We start from the raw sequence: 23,783 nt of genomic DNA, 5'->3' as shown, positions 1-23,783 counted from the left end.
ACAAAGACCCCCAAGATGACCTGTGTCTCAGGTTTACAACAGGTGGTCAATGTCAGACAAACCAACATTTCTCAATGTGTCCTCCAGGAGCGATGCTCCATAAGGATTAGCTCAAAGCTTCTCCACTGAACACAGGGAGGTGACATGTGGACAGAGACGGGGGTATACATAGTCCAGTGACACAAAGAATCAATAAACAGTGTTTTACATTCACTTCTGGACCCTGATAACCCTTCATAAGCTATTTTAAGGTCTCTAAGCTCAAGACCAGGCTTGAAAGAGAGAATAAAAAACTGACACCAAGGATGAAACTCAAAATGCTAGAGACAGCCACCAACCCAGAGCCTCGAGCTGTACTAAGGAACACATCTTTGGTGGCCTAAAAGGTGCAGCAGACAAAGGCCTCAGAGGTATACTAATATTTCCTAGACCCTTTTGGCAGACAAGAACCTAGAAACCTGGAGAGAGAACAATTCCTTGGAAAGAGAAGATAACTCACAAGTGAAAGCATCCACTACTCCGAAAACAAACCAAATGAGTACACTGTTACATTCAGAATCTATTCCCAGACAACCGTGCATCTGAACTGCACTCTCTAGCCAGCAGATGAAGTCTCTTCCTGTAAGGGACTACGTGTCTCCTTACCCTGGATAACTGGAAAATTATGCCTGGGGAATAAAAAAAAAAAAAAAAAAAAAACCCTTTAGGAATGAGAGAAATTAATGGGTCTCAAATTAGAGCCCTGCAGGACTGGGAAGATGGGGGCAGGCGGGCACACCCAAACCTCTCAAGGTTTTAGCAGCACCACTGCCAGAAGACTGGTCACACCAAACACCTTCTCAGACTCTATACCAAGATGTGAATGTTCAGAGTGCTGTGATCTTGGGAACTGTATCATCTGTTCAAAAGCTCATCAAAATCTTGACTTGTGGTCTCTTTTCTACCAACCTACAAGGAAGGGTATATACTTTTGCAAAGGAGAAGGCTGTTGAAAGTCTAGACTGCAGGACTTTAGGCTTAATCATGAAAAGGACTCATGAAAAATGACCATCACAGAAGTGAGAGAGTCAACGAAGTAAAGTGTAAATGATGAGGCCTCCCCAACCCTGGCTCCTGCTGGCATCTAGTGAGAAACAGATCTGAACCTTCCAAACAACTACCCTAACCCATGAGAAAACAAGTCTTCTCTTTTTAAAACCAGCAAACCTATAGACCTGCATGCCACATAAATGAGAAAAATCACTGTAACCAGAGAAAAAAAATCACTTCTCTGACAGCAGCACTGAACCAGAGGCTAAAACAACCGTTAAGAGATGACAATGGGCCTAGACCTTCCTTACCCATTGTCCCCACTGTCCCCATACACTGAGAGGTTTGAATCAGGAGACTCGTCATCAACACACTTGGGGGCTTGAATTCCACTCAATCTTGGACCAACTGGACCTACCATAGGGCTGATCCAACCTCCCACTAGGAAAGTGGTTAAATGGCATCTTGAAAACCCATTTGAAACCATGGCAGTGGAGTCACCCACCCCACAGCCACAACATGTGAGAGCAATGCTGGGTGGGAGTCCGCTGCCAACGCAGTCTTCCTAAGGCAGCCTGGAAAACTGTGAGGTCAACTATGAAGGCAAACTGAATACTTACATCGCAAACCAGCCACCTCATAATCTTCTTCCTCCTCTTCCTCCTCCTCCTCTTCCTCCTCTTCATTGCTCTCATCATCTTCACTGTCCTCAGAGGCAGACTCTTCAGTGTAATTCCTGTGGGGAGGGAAAAGCACGTAGGGAAGGACCGTGGTTCTAGGCCTAAGCGCTCCTGAGGAAGGATGAATTCCCACACCCCTGTAGCTTTCTCCTCTTCACCAACTAGGCAGGTTTGATGACAAGGCCAGGACACGGGAAGCAGAACGAAAGCCTAAGCTTCAATGGCATCTCTCCCCAACCAGGCCATAAATGCTTTGGATGAGACACCAACAGCACCAGAAATCAAGCCCAAAATACAACCCCACCTCTCCTCACATAAAACAACACAAAACCTGTTTCTTTTGTCTCAACAGAATCAGCCAGGTAACGTAACATTCCAGATATGAAAAGTTGCTCCCGACCTTGGGGCAGACTGAACGAACGAGCAGCCCGGACAGGTGTTACTCCACCTTGACGGCCCCGTTCCAGGAGTGGGACAGCTTACAGATGACCACGACATCAAAGCAATGCTAATCCCGGCTCTGAACAGCTGGTCTAAAGCCCCGCCATTTCAGAGGAGTGTGCCTTACTCGGCTCTCAGTGTGGCCGGAGCGGAGTGAGAAATAACTGAGTAACGCTGTCACATGGGGTCAGGATCAAACAGCTCTGCCCTCTCGGAGACCAAGCCAGAGCACCCAGAAGCTGCCCTTTCACAACCTCCAATTGCAATGTGGGAAACAACGGGATTAACTTGGCCAGTATGAAGGCATCTCCTCTTTACAAGGCCCCGGTGTTCGGCCTTGTGGGGGTCAGGGTGGTGAACAAAGCACCACCTCCACTCTCAGGGCAGCAGCAATCTCCTGGAAGACAGTCACTTGTAAGCCTAATCATGGAGGCACGATGCGCCAAAGACCGCGAGACTGGATGCTCACTTGGAACACAGAGGAGGAACAACTAATTTTACGAATACAAAAACACTTCAAAAAAGTGAAATTTTAGGTAGGCCATAGGCAGTTCCCTCAGTACTGGGGAGAGGGAATATTCCCAGCTAGGAGGAACACACAGAGGCAAGGATACCCAATGAACAGTCTGTAACAAGCACACAAAATGGGAATAAGGGCTCATAAAAACAGACCAGGGAGGGACCCCACGTCAGGCTCTCAGCTGTCAGCATGGAGCCTGGAGCCTGCTTTGGATTCTCTGCCTCCTTTTCCTCTCTCTGCCCCTCCCCTGGTCATGTTCTCTCTCTCGTTCTCAAAAATAAATAAATGTTAAAAAAAAAATTTTTTTTAACACAGACTGGGTGCACCTAGGGCTCAGTCAGTTAAGTGTCCAACTATTGGGTTCAGCTCAAGTCATGATCTCACGGTTTCATGAGTTTCAGCCCTGCATTGGGCTCTGTGCTGACAGTGTGGAGCCTGCTTGGGATTCCCTCTCTCTTTCTCTCTCTGCCCCTGCCCTACTTGTGCTGTCTCTGTCTCTCTCAAAATAAATAAACAACAACAACAAAGACCAGCATTCTATAACAATCTCAAAAATTAGGCCCAGGAATTTGGACTGTATTTCTAGAGGCAGTGGAAAAATTAAGGTTTTTAAACAGGAGAGTAACACGAACAGATCTCTGCCTTATGTAAACTGTTCTGGTATCACCACAAAAGCTGGACGAATAAGAGGGGGGAAAGATTGGAGGTAAGGAATTAAGAAGCCACTGGAGGAGCCCAGATGAGAGAGACAGGAGGGCCAAATGACAGCAGGGACCATGGAGAGTACACAGCAGATGACTGATTTTGTAAGACGTCTGGACACACAGATAATGTCTGGCAAATGAGCATGGAAGTTGAGAGAGAGGAAGACTTTCAAGTTGACAGCAAAGTTGTAATCGTGATCAGGAAGGAAAACAACAGGTATGCGTAAGGAAGGTCAGGAGTTTCGGGATTTTTAGTGGTGGGTGGTTGCAGAAGTGATCGCAAATCAAGAAGTGGCCCAAGTGGAAGTAAAAGGCAAAAGGAGACATACTGCTAGGCAGGATCAAGAAGACACAGAACGTGTCTCACAACGAAGATGAGAAATGTCAACCTTAAGCTAAAGTGAAATCAGAGTCCTTTGAGCTCTTACTGTAACACCTTAAATGATCAGGCTCCATACGCAAAAGATGAACTTACAGCTCCTTAGAATAATTCAGTTTGAATAACTAAAGCTTAATTATAAACCAGCCATTTCATCTGTTTTTAAAAGAAGAAATTCTCACCTGCCACGGGAGTTGCGCCTGGCAGTAGCAGGCTGGCAAGCGGGGCACTGCCACTCACCATCTGGCACCTCATAGAGGGCTGGCCTCAGACAAAACAGGTGGAAGGCTTTGTTACATTCATCACACAAGATCAGTTTGTCATCCTCACCTGCAAGGAGATAAACTTGTAGAGCACTGTCGGGAGCACAGCAATGGTTGGCAAGCTGTAACAAAGAGCCACTCACCCTCCATTAACGCCATAGGGGAGCCAACAGTCTAGCAAACTGTTATCCCTTTTTAGAAAAAATGCAGTCATTTCTGAGAAGAAATGAAGCATAACTACACTACTCGTAATTTAACACTCAGGTCTTCTGACTTCTATCCCCAAATCCAACTCCATCTAGGACAGTTAAAACATTTACAAAGTGGCAGCAAATACCAAGTCCTAGCAGGAAATGTCACTGCTCCTCTCCCACTAAGAAACAAATCCCCATGAAGTATTAACATTTCCTATCCATCCTCTTCCTCGATACCCATCTGATATCGTTCTCTTAAATCACTCGGTTTCAAAATATATGAAATCAACCTGACATGGTCACTTCCCTCTAGAACATTCATTCTAAAACAATGTTGAGAGCAACTGATGGGTTTTACACAGGATCTTTTCATCCTTGGGAAGGGAATTAAATCCTAACCTAGTTCACAAAATAACTTCAGCCACTGAGAAGGCACTTGAGGGCTATTAGTCATTAAGTTCCTTTTACAAGGGTTCTGAAAGCTAAAAGCATTAAAGAGTCCCAAACGCCTTGCTCTGTAAGGACTGTGACAGTTGGCCCAAACCTGAGTATTCTTCCCAATGCACAAATACTGCCCTCTGCTGGTAGAATATCTTACTTCATGGATGACTAAAAACTCAGATTTAAAATTGTAGGTTAATTTTGTTCCCTGTAGAAAATTTAAAGATTGGCAAGATAAACCGCTCTTATATTCAAAACTGAGGAACAAAGGGTTTTCTCTGATTTGCTGTCATGTTACTTCAAAGGGCAGCATTTTACAGATCTCTAGAAAAAGGCAAATTCGGGGCGCCTGGGTGGCGCAGTCGGTTAAGCGTCCGACTTCAGCCAGGTCACGATCTCGCGGTCCGTGAGTTCGAGCCCCGCGTCGGGCTCTGGGCTGATGGCTCAGAGCCTGGAGCCTGTTTCCGATTCTGTGTCTCCCCCTCTCTCTGCCCCTCCCCCGTTCATGCTCTGTCTCTCTCTGTCCCAAAAATAAATAAACGTTGAAAAAAAAAATTAAAAAAAAAAAAAAGAAAAAGGCAAATTCTGTTCCATTACACTTGAAAGTTGTGCAAAGAAATCTTCAGGGGGGGAAATATCTTTGGAATGGAAGCCCCAGTCCCTATTACACTCAGACACACAACACTGATTTAAATATACCTTTCTTTCGACAAACTTTGCATCTAGCATTTTCTGCTGACATATCCCACTTGATACAGGCATCAAGCATCCCAAGTAGAACATGCATTCTGGAAAAAGTCTGAGCTTCACGGATTGCTGTCTTCCATTTCTCCAGAGCAGACGCAACCTAAACAGAGACCACATCAGGTCAGCGCTGCCACAGCGACCTCAAGGACATGACATGCAGACTGTTGGCGAAATGCTGCCGGAGAGCATGAACTGACAGCATCAGGAACAGGTGGAGGGGTGAGAGAATGCTGGATACATTTATCTCCTAGGGCTTTTCCAGTCTCACCCGTTTAGTTTATAGAAGAAATCAAGGCTCTGAAGAGTGGGAAAAAACTTACCAAGGTTACATAAAGAATTAAGGCAAGGGATGGGGGGCAGGGGAGGGTGATCAGACACCTGTCTCTTCCAGTGAAATCCACTTAAAGATTGAGTGTCATTTAAAAGCACGAACACTTGTGTACACGCTAAGCGTGCAGTGACGTCATGTAGCTACCGCAACTCTGGTCAACAAGATGATCGGTTTCTGCGTTATGTGCCACAACCCCAGTTTACAGGGCCTGGAAATTATAGTAAATACTCTCCATGAAACATTCTACAACACTTAAAAAATATTTTAATTTTTTTTTTAATGTTTTTCATTTGGAGAGAGATAGTGTGAGCAGAGGAGGGTCAGAGAGGGAGACACAGAATCCGAAGCAGACTTCAGGTTCTGAGCTGTCAGCACAGAGCCCGATGCAGACCCAAACCCACAAACTGAGATCATGACCTGAGCCGAAGTCAGCCACTTAACCGACTGAGCCACCCAAGCGCCCCAACACTTAAAAATACTATGCACTGATCTGAAGTATTCCTCTTGACTTTATCACCAACTTGTAAGTGAAAATTTCAGAGGCCCAGGGCTCAGACTCACTTCTTCCCGGGAGTTACTCTCAGCATAATAAGCACTGCCTCTTCCCATCTTCAGAAAATGCAAATTAATTCAGAATAAGCCAGGGAAAACACAGTTAGGAAGGGGGAGAAGGGGTTAAAACTCTCATCAACAGGGGCACCTGGGTGGCTCAGTCGGTTAAGTGTCCAACTCTTGACTCGATTTCAGCTCAGGTCACGATCTAAGGTTCATGAGATTGAGCCTGCATTGGGCTCTGCGCTGACGGTGTGGAGCCTGCTTGGGATTCTTGCTCTCCCTCTCCTTCTGTCCCTCTCTCACTAGCACGCATGTGTGCCCTCTCTCAAAATAAATAAACTTAAAAAAAATTCAATGATAAACACAATCCTCTCTCCTATAAAATATACATTCTAAGGAAAACCAGAAATGCCATTTTTGGATAATTCCTTTATTTGTATTACTGTTTCATTAATCAAAAGGTGTTTATATCTTCAAAACATTTCTTACCTCAATGATGAGGTAAGCATCTGCATAAACAAATGCCTCTAAAGGGATTATCATTCTCAGACAGTCAGAAAACACAGCAGCGATGGACGAGGGAAAGCTTGGGAGCTACACCGGAAGCTGAGAGATTAGGTCATCCTACTGTCATCCACCTTGTGGGGATCGTATTGCTTAACCCGGCCAACCTGGCCGTAACTGAACTCAAATTCAAGGAGCGATGCCTACTGCTTTTACAACTTGGCTACCAGGCCTAGCTGACTAACAATACCACTGCTGCACATCTCTGCTCTACCCTAGGCAGAGATCTATTTTAAGTAATATAGTCTTTATCTTATAGGAAAGGCTAGTTATCCTGGAAGCCCACAGGCTTTAAAATAGAGCTGCCAAGGGACAAAGACCGTTGAGCTACTTCTGAAGCTGTGGTGTGAGGTTTGAGAGTGGGGAACAAAGGCTGCCCTTTCTCTTTCTTATGGAAACAGAACCACAGAGAGCCCTGTGTGTATCAATTCATGAATAACAAGAATATGTAATATAAATACAACAAAAAGTCTATTTAAGGGGCAGCTAAAATTCTAGTAGAATCTGGCTCATTCCTTACTCCAACTTCCACTGCAGATAATTTCAACATCTGCCTTCAAAATACAGTACAATTTCCTTCCTTCCCTCCTCAGAGCTCCTCAGTAAAATGTGAAGTCCACAATCGCAGCTTGCCTCGCTGGGCTGGGCTGTTCCCATGATGCCAGGGAGAGCTGACCTATGGTACACAGATTCTTGTAGCATGGTAACAACCCACATGCCTTCAATGGAATACAAATTTAAGAATTTTAGGTTCAGGAACACCTGGGTGGCCCAGTCAGTTAAGCATCTGACTTTGGCTCAGGTCATGATCATGCAGTTCCTGAGTTTGAGCCCCGCGTCATACTCGGTGCTGACAGCTCAGAGCCTGAAGCCTGCTTCAGATTCTGTCTTCCTCGCTCTCTGCCCCTCCCCCGCTCATGTTCGGTCTCTCACTCAAAAATAAGTAAACATTAAAAAAAAAAAAAAAAAAGATTCAGTCCTTAAAAAGAGTGCCCTAAACAGACAGAAATGGCTCAAGTGGGCTTTGCTGTCCTCTAGTGGACAGACGCACGAGAGCATTCAAGAGTCCTATTAGCATATAGTACCCTCTTTTTTTTTTTTTTTAAACTATTTCCTATGAATTACAAGATTTGAGTGCTCAATAGCACATCTGGCCTCGTTAAAATAAAAAAAAAAATTTTGGAAGATCCTGGAAATAGGCTTACTTAACCTCATTTAATACAGACTTGAGACATAATTTATGTTAACAAGGTTCACCTGTAAAGAAACAATGGTTTTTCATGTATTTGCAGAGCTGTACACTAGCGGCATAATCTTAATTCTAGAACATTTGCAGCACCCCCGAAAGAACCCCTGCACCCACTAGTAGCCACTCTCCACATCCTCCACCCTAACCCACCACTTCCCCAGACCTAGGCAACCACTAACTCACTTTTGGTCTAGAGATTCTCCTTATTCTGGACATTCTGTATACCTTTTGTGTGGCCTTTTGTGACTGACTTCTTTTACTGAGCATAATTTTTCTAGGTCCATCCACATCGTAGCATATAACAATACTTCATTCCATTTTAACTGCTGAATAATAACCACTGAATGGATAATTCACATTTTGTCTATCCATTCATCAGTTGAGGGACATCTGGGGTATTTCCATTTTTGGGCTATTATAAATAATACTGCTATGAACATATGTGCACATTTGTATAATCTTCATTTACTATTTTTGCCCGAAGTCTCAGCAATTTGGGCCAGGTCCTCCTTCACATTTCTAGATCCCCAATCCCAGCGCTCTTGACATCATAGATACTGGATAATCACTAGCATCCTGTTAAACCCACTGAGTTATCCACTTAGACCAGCCTACATTCCAACCAACCTCTAATTTTGAGGGCAAAACATTAGGCATTCAAGATTTGAAAGACCATCCTGTTCTCCTGTCACTGTAAAAACTTCCAAACAGTCCAGCACATTAAAACAAAAACCCCACACCATATTCAAGACACTGGGTTTTTTGTTGTGCTTTTAAAGACACTGTTTTCAAAACAGATATACAGTGGCAACAAAGTTTTGACATTCGACACTGGTGGTATCCAGTAAATCCTCTAGGTCCTACAATGCTGCTGGAGGCTAAACACATTATTCTGATGGAAAATTCAAATCTCTAGCATGTTTAAATAAATTGGTCCCTAGGTAGAAGTGGATGTAACAGAATCAAGGTAAGCCAGCTTACCTGCAAAGTTCCCATTAATCCTTTCACTAACAGTAAAAAGGCAATATCCTATCTTGGCTAGGATATGACAAGGCTTTCAACCATATTCTTCCACAAAAGAACATTTAAAATGGAAAAACAGATAATCAAGTTTAGGGACAAATGCATCCAAAGTAAATAGCCTAAAAGAACTCAGGATTTTGCCAATTTATACAACGGCTTTCCCACTTAATGCAAAAAAAAAAAAATTAAATAAACATTAATATCTGAATCATCAACTATTACAAAAAGGGATTCGAGAAACCATCTACTTTTATAAGTAAGGAAACTGAAGCCCATTTTAAAGACTGATATTAGTTCAAGCAACCACCTAGTGCCAGCTGAAAAACCCTAGCCTGTGCTAAGTGGAAACCTTCAAAGCAAAGGGCAGTGGAAAATTTCAGAGCTGTGGCAAAGCTGACCTTTGGTCGGGAACTGCAGGCAGGGCATAATGCCATTTTAATGGAGAACATTGTTGAACTACTTAGTAGGCAACCTAATTGATTTTCCAAGAAACTCTTCCATGCTTTCCATTTGTGTACCATGTGTCTGGGCCCCAAGGTTAAACCAGCAAAACGCTCATATTTTCCTCCCCGATCAAGTTAAGAATGAAGTCTCATATGACAAGCTAAAAAGAGGTTACTTTGCTATGGGAAGGAATATTAAAAAAGAACTTTTGACAAGAATTCTATAGCTACTGCTGCGCAATGAGAAACTGTTACTGGCAAAGAAATGTCAAGGGAACATCACATCAAGAAAGAGACTCTTCTGGATACAGTTAAAAATAAAGCCCATGCAGTACTCAGCAAGGCTAAAACTGAGGCCTAATGAGAAAAGACTTAGCAAAGGAGACTGTTAACCATCTAACATCTTAGACTTCATCTAGAAGCCTACCTGAATGCCGTGCCACCATCAAAAGAGAACACAGAGAAGTGGGAACTAAATCCCAGGAAGATACCAACATGTGTGGAGTGTTTGAATCTAAGTCATGAATTAACAGTTAAACCTTTATTGGGGTGCCTGGGTGGCTCAGTCTGTTAAGCATCTGACTGCGACTCAAGTCAAGATCTCACAGTTCATGGGTTTGAGCCCCGTGTCGGGCACTGTGCTGACAGCTTGGAGCCTGGAGCCTGCTTCAGATTCTGTGTCTCCCTCCCTCTCTGCCCCTCCCCACTCGCTGTCGCTGTCTCTCTCTCTCTCTCTCTCTCTCTCTCTCTCTCTCTCAAAAATAAATAAAAACATTAAAAAAAAATAGTTAAACCTTTATCGGACTGAATCTTAGCTCTCTGCTCTGCTTACCTCCTTCCCAAAAGCATCCTTTTATCATGCTTCACCCTTGGCCTGAGGAAGAAACGGAGGGTAACTTGACAACAGTGTACAAATACCTGAGGAGCTTTAGAGAATAAACTCATTCTGTGTTCTGTATCAATTTGGAGGGAAAACAAGGACCGGCTGGCCCGTGAGGAGAAAGCCAATGTCAGCTCAATCTAACGAAGCCTATGTGCCCTTCCACGACTGGATTAACTCCCTACTTATGCTTCAAAACCCAGGTGACATGGCCTCTCCTCCGGCCCCGCTTTGCCCTAGGTACCCCTCACAGGCAGGCTGGCTCCTGCACTTTCTCATCAGCGCTCGGATGCCACCAAGACCATCCTTCCCATGCCAGCGGGACTCCTTGAGGGCAAGGACTTCTGGCTTCTACTCATCACCATGACCTCCAGACTTCCCACACGACTGGCACAAGGCAAGTCTTTACCAGATGTTTGTGAACAGAAGGAAATGAGGGAGTGGAGAAAAATCAAAAACAGGGAAAAGTGTTCTTCTATGGGATAATGCCTGGGACCACTCCCTTCATGTAGTGTTTTCAAATTCTTTTCTTCCCAAGTAATCTTAAGCAGAAATCTAATAGACAAAACAAAAAAATGGAGCTAATTATTCTAATAAAGAAAAACCAGAGACATTTCATCAGTAAGGAATTAAGATTCTGAGAAAACAGTGTCATGTGGATCTATATGGACTGAAAGCAGACAGAGGTTATGCTGAGGGGTGAAAAATCGCAGAACATTATGCAGATGACTCCATTCTGTACAACTGCCATAAAACTATCTTCATATGTATACAGAAAACACACCAAGTACTAAAGACTGATATCCTTGGGGAGCAACACCAGGACAGGAGTGGTTTCATGTTTTAACGGTACCTCTCACACTGGATTTACTTACATGAGCAGGTTACTTTTAAAACTTAAAAACCAAAAAAACTGGATATCCACATGCAAAAAACTGAGGTTAGACCCTTACTCTACAAAAATTAACTCAATATGATAAAAAATTCATTTAATTATTAATTTTTTTGAGACAGAGAGAGAGCACGCGCGCACACACACCCGTGTGCACAAGCTAGGGAGGGGCAGAGAGAGGGGGAGAGACTCTACACTGTCAGCACAGAGCCCAACGCGGGGCTCGAACCCATGAACCACGATATCATGACCTGAGCCGAAATCAAGAGTCAGGTGCTTAACTGACTGAGCCCCCCCAGGTGCCCCTGGATCAAAGATTTAAGTGTAAGAGCTCAAACTCTAAAACCTGTAGAAGAAAACAGAGGGGAAGGACATTGGATTTGTTGACACTGGATTTGGCAATATTTCCTGGATGTGACACTAAAAGCAGAAGCAGCAAAAGAAACAACAGGTAAGGTGAATTTTGTCAAACTTTAAAACTTTTACACATCAATGGACATCACCAAGAGAAGTAAAAGGCAGCTCACAGGATGCGAGAATATATTAGCAAATCACACATGTGATAAAGGATTAATACCCAGAACGCATAAAGAACCTACATAACTCAACAGTGAAAAATATACAACCCAATTAAAAAGCAGCCAAAGGACTCAAAGCAACATTTCCCCCAAGAAGACAGACAAAAGGCCAACAAAAACATTGCTCAACATCACTATCATTAGGGGAATGCAAATCAAACCACAAGAGATCACTTCACACCCATCAGGATGACTGCAACCAAAGAAACAGAAAATACAAGTGTTGGCAAGAATGCGGAGAAATCAGAGCCCTTGTGCACGGGCTGATGGGCATGTAAAATGGTGCAGCTCTATGGAAAACATGACCGTTCTTGAAAAAATTAACCAGAATTACTATAATGATGCAGCAATTCTACTTCTAGGTATACAGCCAAAGAACTGAAGTAGGAACTAGAACAGATAGCTGTACACTGGTGTTTAAAGCAGCATTACTGGATGTGAGGGCCACCGGCTGCAATATCTGTCATGCCAGTTCTCCAGCATGGATCTGGCACATGTGGTGGGCTAGCTGAGTGTATCCTTCCTCCCTCACTGTACAGCCCTCCTGAACCTTCCCCCATAGAGCAGGACCATTCTTCAGTCAAGGGTATACAGTGGCACTCCCCTGCTAGAGGCTCCCAGCAAGCTCTCAAGGCCCACAGCAGCGTCACCCACTAGAGCCAAAAGGTGGAAGTTACCCAAGTGTGCATGGACGGATGAATATGGAATGTGGTATATACACAGAATGGACTATTACTCAGTCTTAAAAGGGAAATTCTGGCACGTAATATAACACAGATGAGCTTTGAAGACGTTATGCTAAGTTAAATAAACCAGTCGCAGAAGGACAAATAGCATGATTCCACTTCTATGTAACGGTGCTCAGACTAGTTGAATTCAGACACAGAAAGAAAGTGGTGGTTGCCAGGGATTGAGGGGAGAGTGAAATGGGTAGTTCAGTCTTTAGGGGCAGAGTGTCAGCTTGCAAAGGTAAAAGGTTCTGGAGATGGAACAGGGGAGATGGCTACATAATACTGTAGGTACTCGACACACAACTGACAAAGAGCATAGAAATGGCTAAAATGACTAAGTGCTCATTACGAGTATTCTACCATTTTTGAAAACTTAAAAACTGCTACCACCTTTTAAAAAGAAATCAGCTCTGGCAAAAGGGGCTGGGGACACTCTGAGCCATTATCCAGCTCTGCTCCACAGACGAATCTGAAAACCACAAAATTTAGTGAAAGTGATAAAAATGGACCACTGGTGCAGGAACAGTGCTTACAGAAGGTAAAATCACAGGGTGAGACCATTTTAAAACCAGACCGCACTCTTCCACAGTCATGAAACTGCATCTTCATGAACAAAATACCTTTGCTTCCTCTGCCATTTTCTTCTCTTCATCCACCTCTTCTGTCTTTGCTGAATCTTCGCTTTGGAGTTTTCTTCTCTTTTGTTTGGGAGCCATGAAGCCTTGGAGAAACTTCTTTATGACACTGGCTTGTAGGGCAATCACACACTCACCAAAATCCTTCAGTTTCTCTAATGAGATCACCTACAGGAAATGATGGAAACACCAGAATGAATGAAAGGCCAAGATGGAAACACCAGAATGAATGAAAGGCCAAGATGCGAGGAGACTATCCTCAACTAAATTAAAATCAACGTGGGCCTAGGGGCGCCTGGGTGGCGCAGTCGGTTAAGCGTCCGACTTCAGCCAGGTCACGATCTCGCGGTCTGTGAGTTCGAGCCCCGCGTCGGGCTCTGGGCTGATGTCTCAGAGCCTGGAGCCTGTTTCCGATTCTGTGTCTCCCTCTCTCTCTGCCCCTTGCCCGTTCATGCTCTGTCTCTCTCTCTGTCCCAAAAATAAATAAACGTTGAAAAAAAAAAAATTAAAAAAAAAAAAAAATCAACGTGGGCCCCCAATGGGTCACATAGCATGAGTTTACCTCGGTGGCCTCAGTTCAGTGGGTGGTTTATACATTGAAAAGCAACTTATTACTTTCCCTGGCAATGGGACCCACGGGATGCTGAAACTTGCTCCACTCAAGAAGTCATTCATTCACTCAGCAATTGAGTACCTACTATGTACAAACTGCAGTCTCAAGGCAGAGAGAAAATGAGAAGGAAAATAAACATTACCTGACCCACCGGCTTACAAACTATATAAGCCAGGTAAATATGCTTTCCATACTTTTTCACCTAAGCCTCTCATTTACGTCCTGGATAAGGAAATCATTTTGATTCAAAGCATGCGCTTACGTGAACACTACCTTCTCAGTCACACAAAACATGTCAATTAGAGATAGCATTTTAGAACAACAAAGAAATAAAGATGAATGATGGCAACCCGATGTTAGCAAGGTGTGAGCCTGGGTCTGGCACAAAGCAGGCAATGGATAAATATTTGCTAAATAAACAAAAAAGTATATGTTGATTTTGAAACTGGCAAAATCCTTTAGGGTTAAAGAATTCTTTAAAAACATCATTAAGAACAACAAAGATGTTTAAATCCTTTTTCTCAGGAAATGTGCCACGCATTCATAACCAAATTACAGAGAAAAGGCTGGGGGTGCCTGGCTGGCTCAGTCAGTGGAGCAAAAGACTCTGGATTTTAGGATGGGGAGTGTGGGCTCCACACTGGGCATGGAGATTACTTTAATAAATAAATAAATAAATAAATAAATAAATGGAGAGCAAGCTGCATATATGTTTTACTAATTCTAATAGTAAAGACACAGAAATATGGAAGTCTGGCTGTAAGACATCTACCCTATCAACTCCTACCGTTATTATGTACCCCAAAGTAATATAAAGACGGAGAACAATGGAATGTATTTGTAAATTAGGAAAAATGGGGAGAAAAGATGCAACTGCTCATAAAAAAATCACACAACTAATACATGTTTAATGCATACGTATAATTTGAAAAGACCCACAAATGTTATTACCTTTGGAGTTATATGGACTTTATCATTTAAAATCAGTAAAAAGCACTTTACAACAACTGGTGGATAGTATTTTCCAATCTTCTCTCAGGCTGTGGTATACTAAACCTACCTCACGTGGAACATGGGGTCTCCTGAACTGGTTCATCCACAGCACGTGACAGTCTTTTGGAGCAGTAAATGACAAGACCGTAAATGGGCCTTGAAATGTATCCATTCACCAGCACCAGTGCTACCCAACATTAAGCAAACCCTTCTGAGCCAATCAGTGACAAGGATGGACAAATGGGAATACACAAACATGTTTCAGACCTTAAAGCATAGGCACCAATTACATGGGAATGTTAAATAACAGATACGTAAGCAATGTTCCAGAACTGTGACTCCAAAACCAGTTTTCTATTCAACTTAATAGAAAAGAGATTTTTGGAGAGCTTGGCTCAGTTGGTGGAGTGTCTGACTCTTGATCTCGGGGTTGTGGATTCAAGCCCCACAATGGGTGTAGAGATTAAAAATAACATCTTTAAAAAAAAAAAATAGAAAAACTCTTTTTGAACAAAGGATCTAAGTGTATGATGAGATTTTCCAGATATCAAAGGAAAAATACCACATGTACACAGAGAATTTTTGGTTCCACAGGTCTTTCAGGACAAACCCACATGTGATTTCCGGGGTCATCTGGGGAAGTCAAGAACATCAGGGCACAATTCCGAATTTAGTTTACATAAGTAACAGATTTCATTGGGTGTTTATGTTCTTACCCGAGCTTCAAATTCTGAGGTTTCTTCCACATAACCAAGTCCACCCTTTTGTAACCTTGTTGCAACTTCAATGAGATCACTACGAAGAAAGTTTAAAAGCTCCTGGTTGCCATCACAGGATTTTAGACCCAAATTTGGCTTCCGGGCTAGATGAATAGAATGAATAATGTCCTGGTACCTAGAAAAGTTGGGGTAGAGGGAAGGGGAAATAAAGGAACATTTCAAAACGGTCTATAAATTTCAACGACTTGAATGGCAGGTCTCATTTCTAGGAGACTTACTCAGACTGTTTTTATCTCTCCTGGGTGTTTCTTCAGACCCACGGTTTCTTGCACAAATTCTCAAATTTTTCTTCATTTTAAAAACACCCTTCTTTTATTCTGTATTTGATAATCCCAGTATCTGAAGTGAACTGCTTTACCTGGCTCTCATTCACATTTCCTGGTCTGGGTTTTGTTTTGACCTTTTTACCTTGAGTTTCTTGGATTTCTATCTGTGGAAATTCTTTGAGGCCTGGTTTGAAGCTTACTTCTCCACAAAGAATGTGCACTTGCTCATGTCAGCTGCCAGGAATTGCTACCAACCTGAGATAACTTTAAATCACCTGCCTGGAATTCCTTACAACATAGAAAAAAACATGAAACTGAGCAGAGACCCTATAGAAGGACCTTCAAGTTCACTCTCACACTACAGATTAACCTGCTGAAGTCCCAGCAGCAGACTCTCTTCTCTGTTGGCTTCTTACAACAAAATGAAAACTAATGCTCAAGGTCATCTCCGTTGAGTTAGACTAAGTTTCCATTTCGTTCATTCCAAGCACTTTTCATATTATTTTCCTCTGAATACAACCTTCACTGTATCCCATGGGTGTTCTTACAAAGGATTTCCCTTTCCTTGCTTTCTAGAATTCCCTTTTATTTTCTTCTTTGATACGTTATCTAGGAATACATTTAACTTTCAGTTAAGATCCTTTGGTTATCTTTAAAGAATTTATTTCTAACTTTATCATAATCTGATCAGAGAATGTATCCTGAAATTACTTTTTAAAAAAATTTTTTTAATGTTTATTTTTGAGACAGGGAGAGGGAGAGACAGAACATGAACGAGTAGGGGCACAGAGAGACGGAGACACAGAATCTGAAGCAGCCTCCAGGCTCTGAGCTGTGAGCACAGTGCCCGATGCTGGGCTTGAACTCACAAACTGTGAGATCATGACCTGAGCCAAAGTCAGACGCTTAACCAACTGAGCCACCCAGGCACCCCTTACATCTGTTGAAATTGCTTTTGTGGCTGAGTATACGATTATCTTTTATAAATGTTGATGGATATAACAAAAAACTTCACTTCTCTGTTTCCAGTTGGCCTGGTATCTATCATTTTGTTTTTAAATTACTTTTTTATTGAGATAATTGAGTGCACACTCTATATCCTCCATCACTTATTTTCTTGAAAAGAGCATATACATTTTTGTTTTATAAATTTGAACCTCAAATGGTTTGTGATACATTATCCTATCCTTATCCCCTTGGCCACCCAAAGGAAATTCAAATAACCACCAACAAGAGAACAGATAAATTAGATTCACAAAGATTACACAAATTCACAGAATCATATATAGAAAGGAAAATGATGGGAGTTCAGTTATAAAAATCACGGATGGAACCTGAAACTAGTATATTGTATATCAACTATACTTCACTTAAACACAATGATTTTTTAGTATAAGAATGCTAACTAAAAAACATTACATCTCAAAGACCACATATGCTTGATAGCCTTTAAAAAGTTCAAAATCAGCAAAACAAGATATGTGAGATTTTTTTAATGTTCAACAAAAGAAAAAAGTTTAAGTTTTGTTTTTAATTCCAACTATCAAAAATACTTTACCCAAACAGAAGGAAAGTCACAGAACTATATTCCTTTGTGATTCTATGTATTGACATTTTTCCTTGTCTTTCTTAATTTGCCTGGTCATATCTATATTAAAACACCATGATTCAGAATGCAATTTTAATTAATCTCCACATTAAGTAGGAGACTAAAACTAGTATACTGTACCCACCATCACTCACAAAAGTCTGGAGAACTTGCAACGTACTGAATGGTATTTTCCTTCTCTCTTCAACCAAACCTAAATTAAACCATGAAAGCGTGCACTTGATACTAAAGGCAGCCTTAAGCCAAAACTTTGCCCTGTCTTTGACAGGAACAACGGCTAGAGCAGGACGGACACTAGCAAATCTCAGATGTAGACAGTTTTTGTTTTGAGGGGCTTTTTAAGACAGAATTCACATTAACATTAAACTCACCATTGTAAAGCATACACTTCAGTGGCTTTTATGTTGTGGAACCATCAAAACTACCTAATTCCAAGACTTCCATCACCTCATGAAGAAATCCCACACCTGTGAGCAGTCACTCCCAATTCTCCCCGTCCCCCACCCACTGGAAAGCACCTGTGTATTTTCTGTCTCTATGGAGTTGTCTATTCTGAAAGTCTTACACAAATGGAATCCTAAAACATGTGTCTGTTTACCTAGCTTCTTTGACTCCACCGTTTCAGCCACGTTGTAGCATACACCAGTACTTTCTTTTGTCGCTCAATTTACGGCGATGCTACATTTTGTTCATCCGTCAGCTGAAGGACATTTAGGTTGTTTGCATTTTTTGGCTATTTTCAATACTGACAGAATACTTCCGAATGCCAACTGATGTGGCACTGACCTTGCAAAGATGCCTAACCACAATGAGGACCTCAGCTCGCTGCACGGCACACACTAATCAACAAATAACCCTGCCACCCTGTACATACGTTAAAGTTTAAAAGCAGACTTTTCCAAATAAGCAGGAGTCAAGAAAATACCAAGCAACAAGGACATTAAAGGGTTACAGACACTTTTAAAAAATGTATTTTAACAGCTTTTATGAATAAACAAACAAAGATCCCCTAAGATATTTAAATGCTGAAGAGAAGCCGTGAGGAGCAAGATGAAAGTCCTTACCTCTTCTCCAGTCTCTCTTTAAGTTGACTTTCTCTTATTCCCTGAGGGTGAAGGCAGTTTAGCAACTCATCCAGTTCCTTCTGACTATCACATAAAAACCTGCAAGGAGCAAAATAGACCTAGTGACTCTGAAAAACAATCAAATACTAAGAAAGAGATCTACAGAGATCTAGGGTTGTTGGTGGGAGTTGGGAGAGAATTCCAAACTTGCTTACAAGTAGAATAATTTACTATTTCCATGAAGTGTAATGTTAAGTTTACCCTAGAATATTGAAGCCAATGTTTCCTACTAAAATAGACAAATTTTATAAAGTTAATAAGCACAGTTGTCACACACCTTCAAAAGAGTAAACTTATATACAAAACTAAAAGATAAAAGGTCATTAAACCAAAAGGTGGATCAGAGGTGGAACAGTTAATGCAATCACAAAGTGAAAGGGACCCTCTCAAAACCTAGCTCCCTGCCTGAAAGAGAAGTGACACAAAAGATTATTACTATGTATACAATATTTTATTCTTTAATTAATAAAGATGAAAATCCTAAATCTATTCCCAGAATTAAAAGCACTGCCAACGTAACGTAAGATCTATTATAGAACATACACAGTTACTTTATAAGGGGGAAATAAAATTCCAAAGCTTAGAAAAAATATATTATCAAAAAAAAAAAAAAAGTGTGCTTTTAAAGCAATGAGTTTACATATTCAAGAAATCAAAGTCATACAAAATGATCTTAATAATCACTGGTATCACTATATTAAATATTTTCCTTCTTTTTCTTAATTTATTATCTTGGGAGAGAGTGTGAACATGTGCACACAGGCGTGTGATCAGGGAAGGAGCAGAGAAGGAGGGAGAGAGAATCCCAAGCAGGCTCCATGCTGTCAGTGCGGAGCCTGACGCAGGGCCTGATCTCACCAATCGAACTGTGAGATCATGATCTGAGCCAAAATCAAGTCAGAAGCTCAACCGACTGAGCCAACTAGGTGTCCCTAAAATATTTTAACGTGAAAAAAGAAAAAAATAGAGCAACCAGATAAATGCTCACATTACCATAGATTCTGTCCTTGTTTGGGTATGGTGGTCTCCACAGCAACTTCTGCTGATGGGCCAGGTTGTACGTTCATGCTTACATTTTTGCCTAGGTTTGCTTTCTTACCTAAAAAAAATTAAAACATTTGGTTGAATATAGTAAATCCCCAATTCCTACTTTCAAACCTCAGTGGGACACAGTGCCAAAGCCAACAACTAATAACACAGATGCTGCATATTGAATATAGCCAATGTACAGCAGGTGCTAGTTTCTCTTAAACATCTTATGTACAGCACATCATCTGAGATAATTGCTCTCTATGCAGCTGAACAGCTGCACAGTCCAAGGTTCAGAGTGTGGCAACTTAGAATGGAATGGGAGCACTGAATAACTATCAAACAATTTACTTCTTGTACATCTGTAGTGAAGTAGAGACAACTGAAACATATAAAACCATAAACTTACCCCTGGAGGCTTCAAATGTCAAACATGATTAACTTTTTTGTAAACCAGCTCTTATCTACCATTAGGACATGAATACAGACAGATCTTAAGCCAATGTGAAGCCTGTACTAATACTCTCATGGCTCCTGTCCCTTGCTCCCATTCTGCCCTCTTTACCCTGCGGGCACTTTCCCTGCAATAGAACACATGACCCTGTAGTGTTGAGTCAAGTGACTCTGAAGTGACCTTGCCATGCCTGAATGAGGGAGCATGAAGCAACAACATCCGCCAGGATGCGCTGGAAGTGAAGGGACTGATGTCCATCCTCTCTTGAGAGCTAGAACTACGGAAACCTGATTTCTAAAGACAGCCATTAAGCTTTTGAACATCATAAAATCAGTCTCTCCTCCTGCTAGAAACTCTCCCCCAGATCTGAAGATCCGGACTTCACATTTACTGCTCTCAAATACAACTGCCCTCACGTGGGTATTTACAAAGTTTACTAAAACTAGATCTCTCTACTAAGTACTACAATCTAACACTTAATACAATGCGCAATATGAAAATACCTGTGAAACTTTGAGCTATGTATTAATTTCTTTAACAATTTTGAGTTTTAAGTTTGGGTTAAGAGTTTCTCTAAAATGAAGGAAAACTGCATTTTACAAAAATCTCTCCAAGAAATATAATGATCTAATATTTGAGAAGTAATTTGCATTAGGTCGTAGAAAGTAGAGCTAGAAGGAAGCTTGCAGATCATTTAACCCAGGGGTTCTCAATTGGGAGCCAGGCTGCCTCCCAGGAGCCATGTGGCAATGTCTAGGGACATATTTGGCTGTCACTATTGCATCTAGTCCACTGAGGCCAGGGATGCTGCTAAATATCCTACAATACACAGGAATAACCCCAACTACAAAGAATTATCTCACCCAAAATGTCAGTAAGGTTGAGAAATCCTGACTTAACCTCACCATTTGGTTTTTTTCGTTAAAAATTTTTTCTTTTAATTTCTTTCTTGAAATATTATACATATTATATATGTAAATGTTGTTATATATAATATATATTCAATATATACCTCAAGAAAAAAAGTGCCCCTCTGTATTTATTTTACAAACTGAATAGACCTGTGTAACTAGAACCCAGATCAAGAAAAAGAACATCAGTATCCCTTTATGACCCTTTCTCCGTCACTTATTTTTAGTTATTTGCTGTTTCCCCTCACTAGAATTTTAGTTAAATGACATTCAGGACCTTATCTGTCGTGTTTGCTATCTTGTAGCAAAACATGAAAAATTGGTTGGCACACACAAGATGCTCTATAAATACTGAATAAATAAGTTTTGGAAGATGTGTAACTGCCTTCTTAGCCCCTTCACCTCAATTCCAGCCATTAAGGTACCTACAAAGAGACTTTTAAGGAACAAAGTTTGAAGACTACTTGTATAAAATCTAATACCCAAATACCCTAATATTCAAGCTCTTTTCACACTATACCTGGAACAAAATTGGTAATCAAATGTTAGTTTCCTTCCTTCTTCCGTGCATTTCACATTCTCCCATCCCACTCAAATACATCTACCTAAGAAGACAATAAAGAATTCTTTCAAATGCAAAAAGTGACAGAGAAAAGACAATCCTTATTAATGACCCTACTCAAGCAGGGTAAAAGAACTAGTAGATATATACATACTTCGGGGACAGTAATCCTCATCAGAAGAGTCCGCACGGTCTTTGCGGTGATTGAATCGGTAGTCGATGCTGTCATGTACCCAGCCTTTTTCAATGAACAATCCTGGAACTTCATCTGAGAAGAGCCAGTATCTATAAATCACAACCATATATTAGTAAGACAATGACAGATTATGAGCATGACTGTTAGTGGAGATGATCACACAATATCACTGAAAATTCAGATAGATACAAATGATAAAGTAAGGCACAGAATACCAACATTTTTGAAATTTGAGATTCACAGCTGTAATTTTTATAACTTCTAATATTTCTGTTTAGGTTCCACACAATGTACACATGCAAAATGTATCGCTATTTTTAATAAACTCTATTTGAATTACATTTCGCAAATCACAATAATTTAAGTTTCATATTTGTAGTATCTTCAAGAACAGAGTCATGTCTTAACTTTGTAGCTAGCATGTGGCACAGAAAATATTCAATAAATGTGTGAAGAGCAATTGTTTCTGAAATCCATAAATAGGGAAGCCTGTCTCTTCTTGGTACTGTAGGCAGTTTCATAACTAGGAACAATAGAACAGCTCTAGAAGATAACAAAAATTAAGTTTAGTAACTTACCTGTTATGGTTTCGATCTGTACCAATAGGAGTCCTGCGCATGACCAGCTTTGCCTTGGCAATTCCTTCCTGGAAAGCCTTCTCAGCAGCTGCTTTGTGCTTTCGTATTCGTTCTTCTTCAGCTTCACGTTCTAGTTTCACTGTTACAGATAAAAGAATCAACTAGATTTTTTTCCCTAATAAATTCCATTCTTACAAATTAAGTAGAATAGGGGCGCCTGGGTGGCGCAGTCGGTTAAGCGTCCGACTTCAGCCAGGTCACGATCTCGCCGTCCGTGAGTTCGAGCCCCGCGTCAGGCTCTGGGCTGATGGCTTGGAGCCTGGAGCCTGTTTCCGATTCTGTGTCTCCCTCTCTCTCTGCCCCTACCCCATTCATGCTCTGTCTCTCTCTCTGTCCCAAAAATAAATAAAAACGTTGAAAAAAAAAATTAAAAAAAAAAAAAAACAAATTAAGTAGAATACAGAGTAGAAAGTATAAAGTCGATTTTCTGTCAAACCTTATTAGTTTCCTTCTCCTGATTCTGATCTGTTATAAGAAATGATGTGCTATAAGGCTGGTTGCCCTATGTCCTTTGAATTCTGATGATACTGCAACCATCGACTCAATGCAAAATCTTTTCTCTTCAAAATGTAACTTCTTACTAATTTTAACAATCAAATTAGATTAATTCTATTAATAATTAAAAATGGAACATTAAAACAGTCCCTAAACGGAATTAATTGATCCTCAAAATTATGAGAATGAATAAAACCAGAATAGTTATTTTGAAAACATATTTTGATACTGAGGAAGCTGATTATTATTCAGCTTATTAGCCTTGGTGACAAGCAAAAAGAACTGAGAAATCAAGGGCGGGCAGGCAAGCACTTGTGGATAATAATCATCACTGCATACTGAATACCATTCGGGGGTTGGTTATTCAGCAAGTTACTACTGTTACAGATGAAAAAAAGAAGTTTTACTCAATTTATTCCCGATTATTCATCCACCCAGAAATTTCTCTCAACAACAAAAGCAGCTCAGTAATCTTGTCTTTTCAGTTTTTCTATAACTGTCACAAATTTTGAAACAGTAAGTATACAGTGCTGCTATTTACAAGGCCAGAATTTGTAACGCTGATCTTCTAATAATGACAGCCTCTACAGTATGATAAGAATCTGGAAAACACATCAATCTACAGATGTTACTTTAAACAAGACAAATCTCAGTTATTTAAAACCAACATGATACTTGTTACCTTTAACAAAGTTTGCTCTCCTGAATGGAACTATGTTTGCAACAAGGATTACAGTAAATATAAGTACAAAGGTAATGATGAAAACAGTAATGGCTTCATCACAATACAAGTTCTTTCTCCTATGGCCACAAATAAACAAAAAACTCAGGGCAA

The 23,783-nt window shown here is 41.0% G+C and overlaps 1 protein-coding gene across 2 annotated transcripts in view; it reads right to left on the bottom strand.

The window, feature by feature from the left end:
• BAZ1B (bromodomain adjacent to zinc finger domain 1B) overlaps nt 1–23,783 on the bottom strand; it is a 73,789-nt gene that overhangs the window by 4,616 nt on the left and 45,390 nt on the right. For both annotated transcript variants that reach the window (XM_030300159.1, XM_030300158.1), the window contains exons 8-16: nt 22,394–22,532; nt 21,774–21,904; nt 19,657–19,762; nt 18,604–18,702; nt 15,602–15,779; nt 13,265–13,447; nt 5,351–5,498; nt 3,936–4,083; nt 1,650–1,765 (exon numbers count right to left, since the gene is read on the bottom strand). In XM_030300159.1, the coding sequence (XP_030156019.1) occupies nt 1,650–1,765; nt 3,936–4,083; nt 5,351–5,498; nt 13,265–13,447; nt 15,602–15,779; nt 18,604–18,702; nt 19,657–19,762; nt 21,774–21,904; nt 22,394–22,532 (1,248 nt within the window). The remainder of the gene's footprint in view (nt 1–1,649; nt 1,766–3,935; nt 4,084–5,350; nt 5,499–13,264; nt 13,448–15,601; nt 15,780–18,603; nt 18,703–19,656; nt 19,763–21,773; nt 21,905–22,393; nt 22,533–23,783) is intronic.

Source organism: Lynx canadensis, chromosome E3 (genome assembly GCF_007474595.2).
Source record: "Lynx canadensis isolate LIC74 chromosome E3, mLynCan4.pri.v2, whole genome shotgun sequence".
Taxonomy (NCBI): domain Eukaryota; kingdom Metazoa; phylum Chordata; class Mammalia; order Carnivora; family Felidae; genus Lynx; species Lynx canadensis.
Note: the sequence above shows the minus strand (reverse complement) of the source record. Positions and strands in the feature narration are given on the sequence as shown.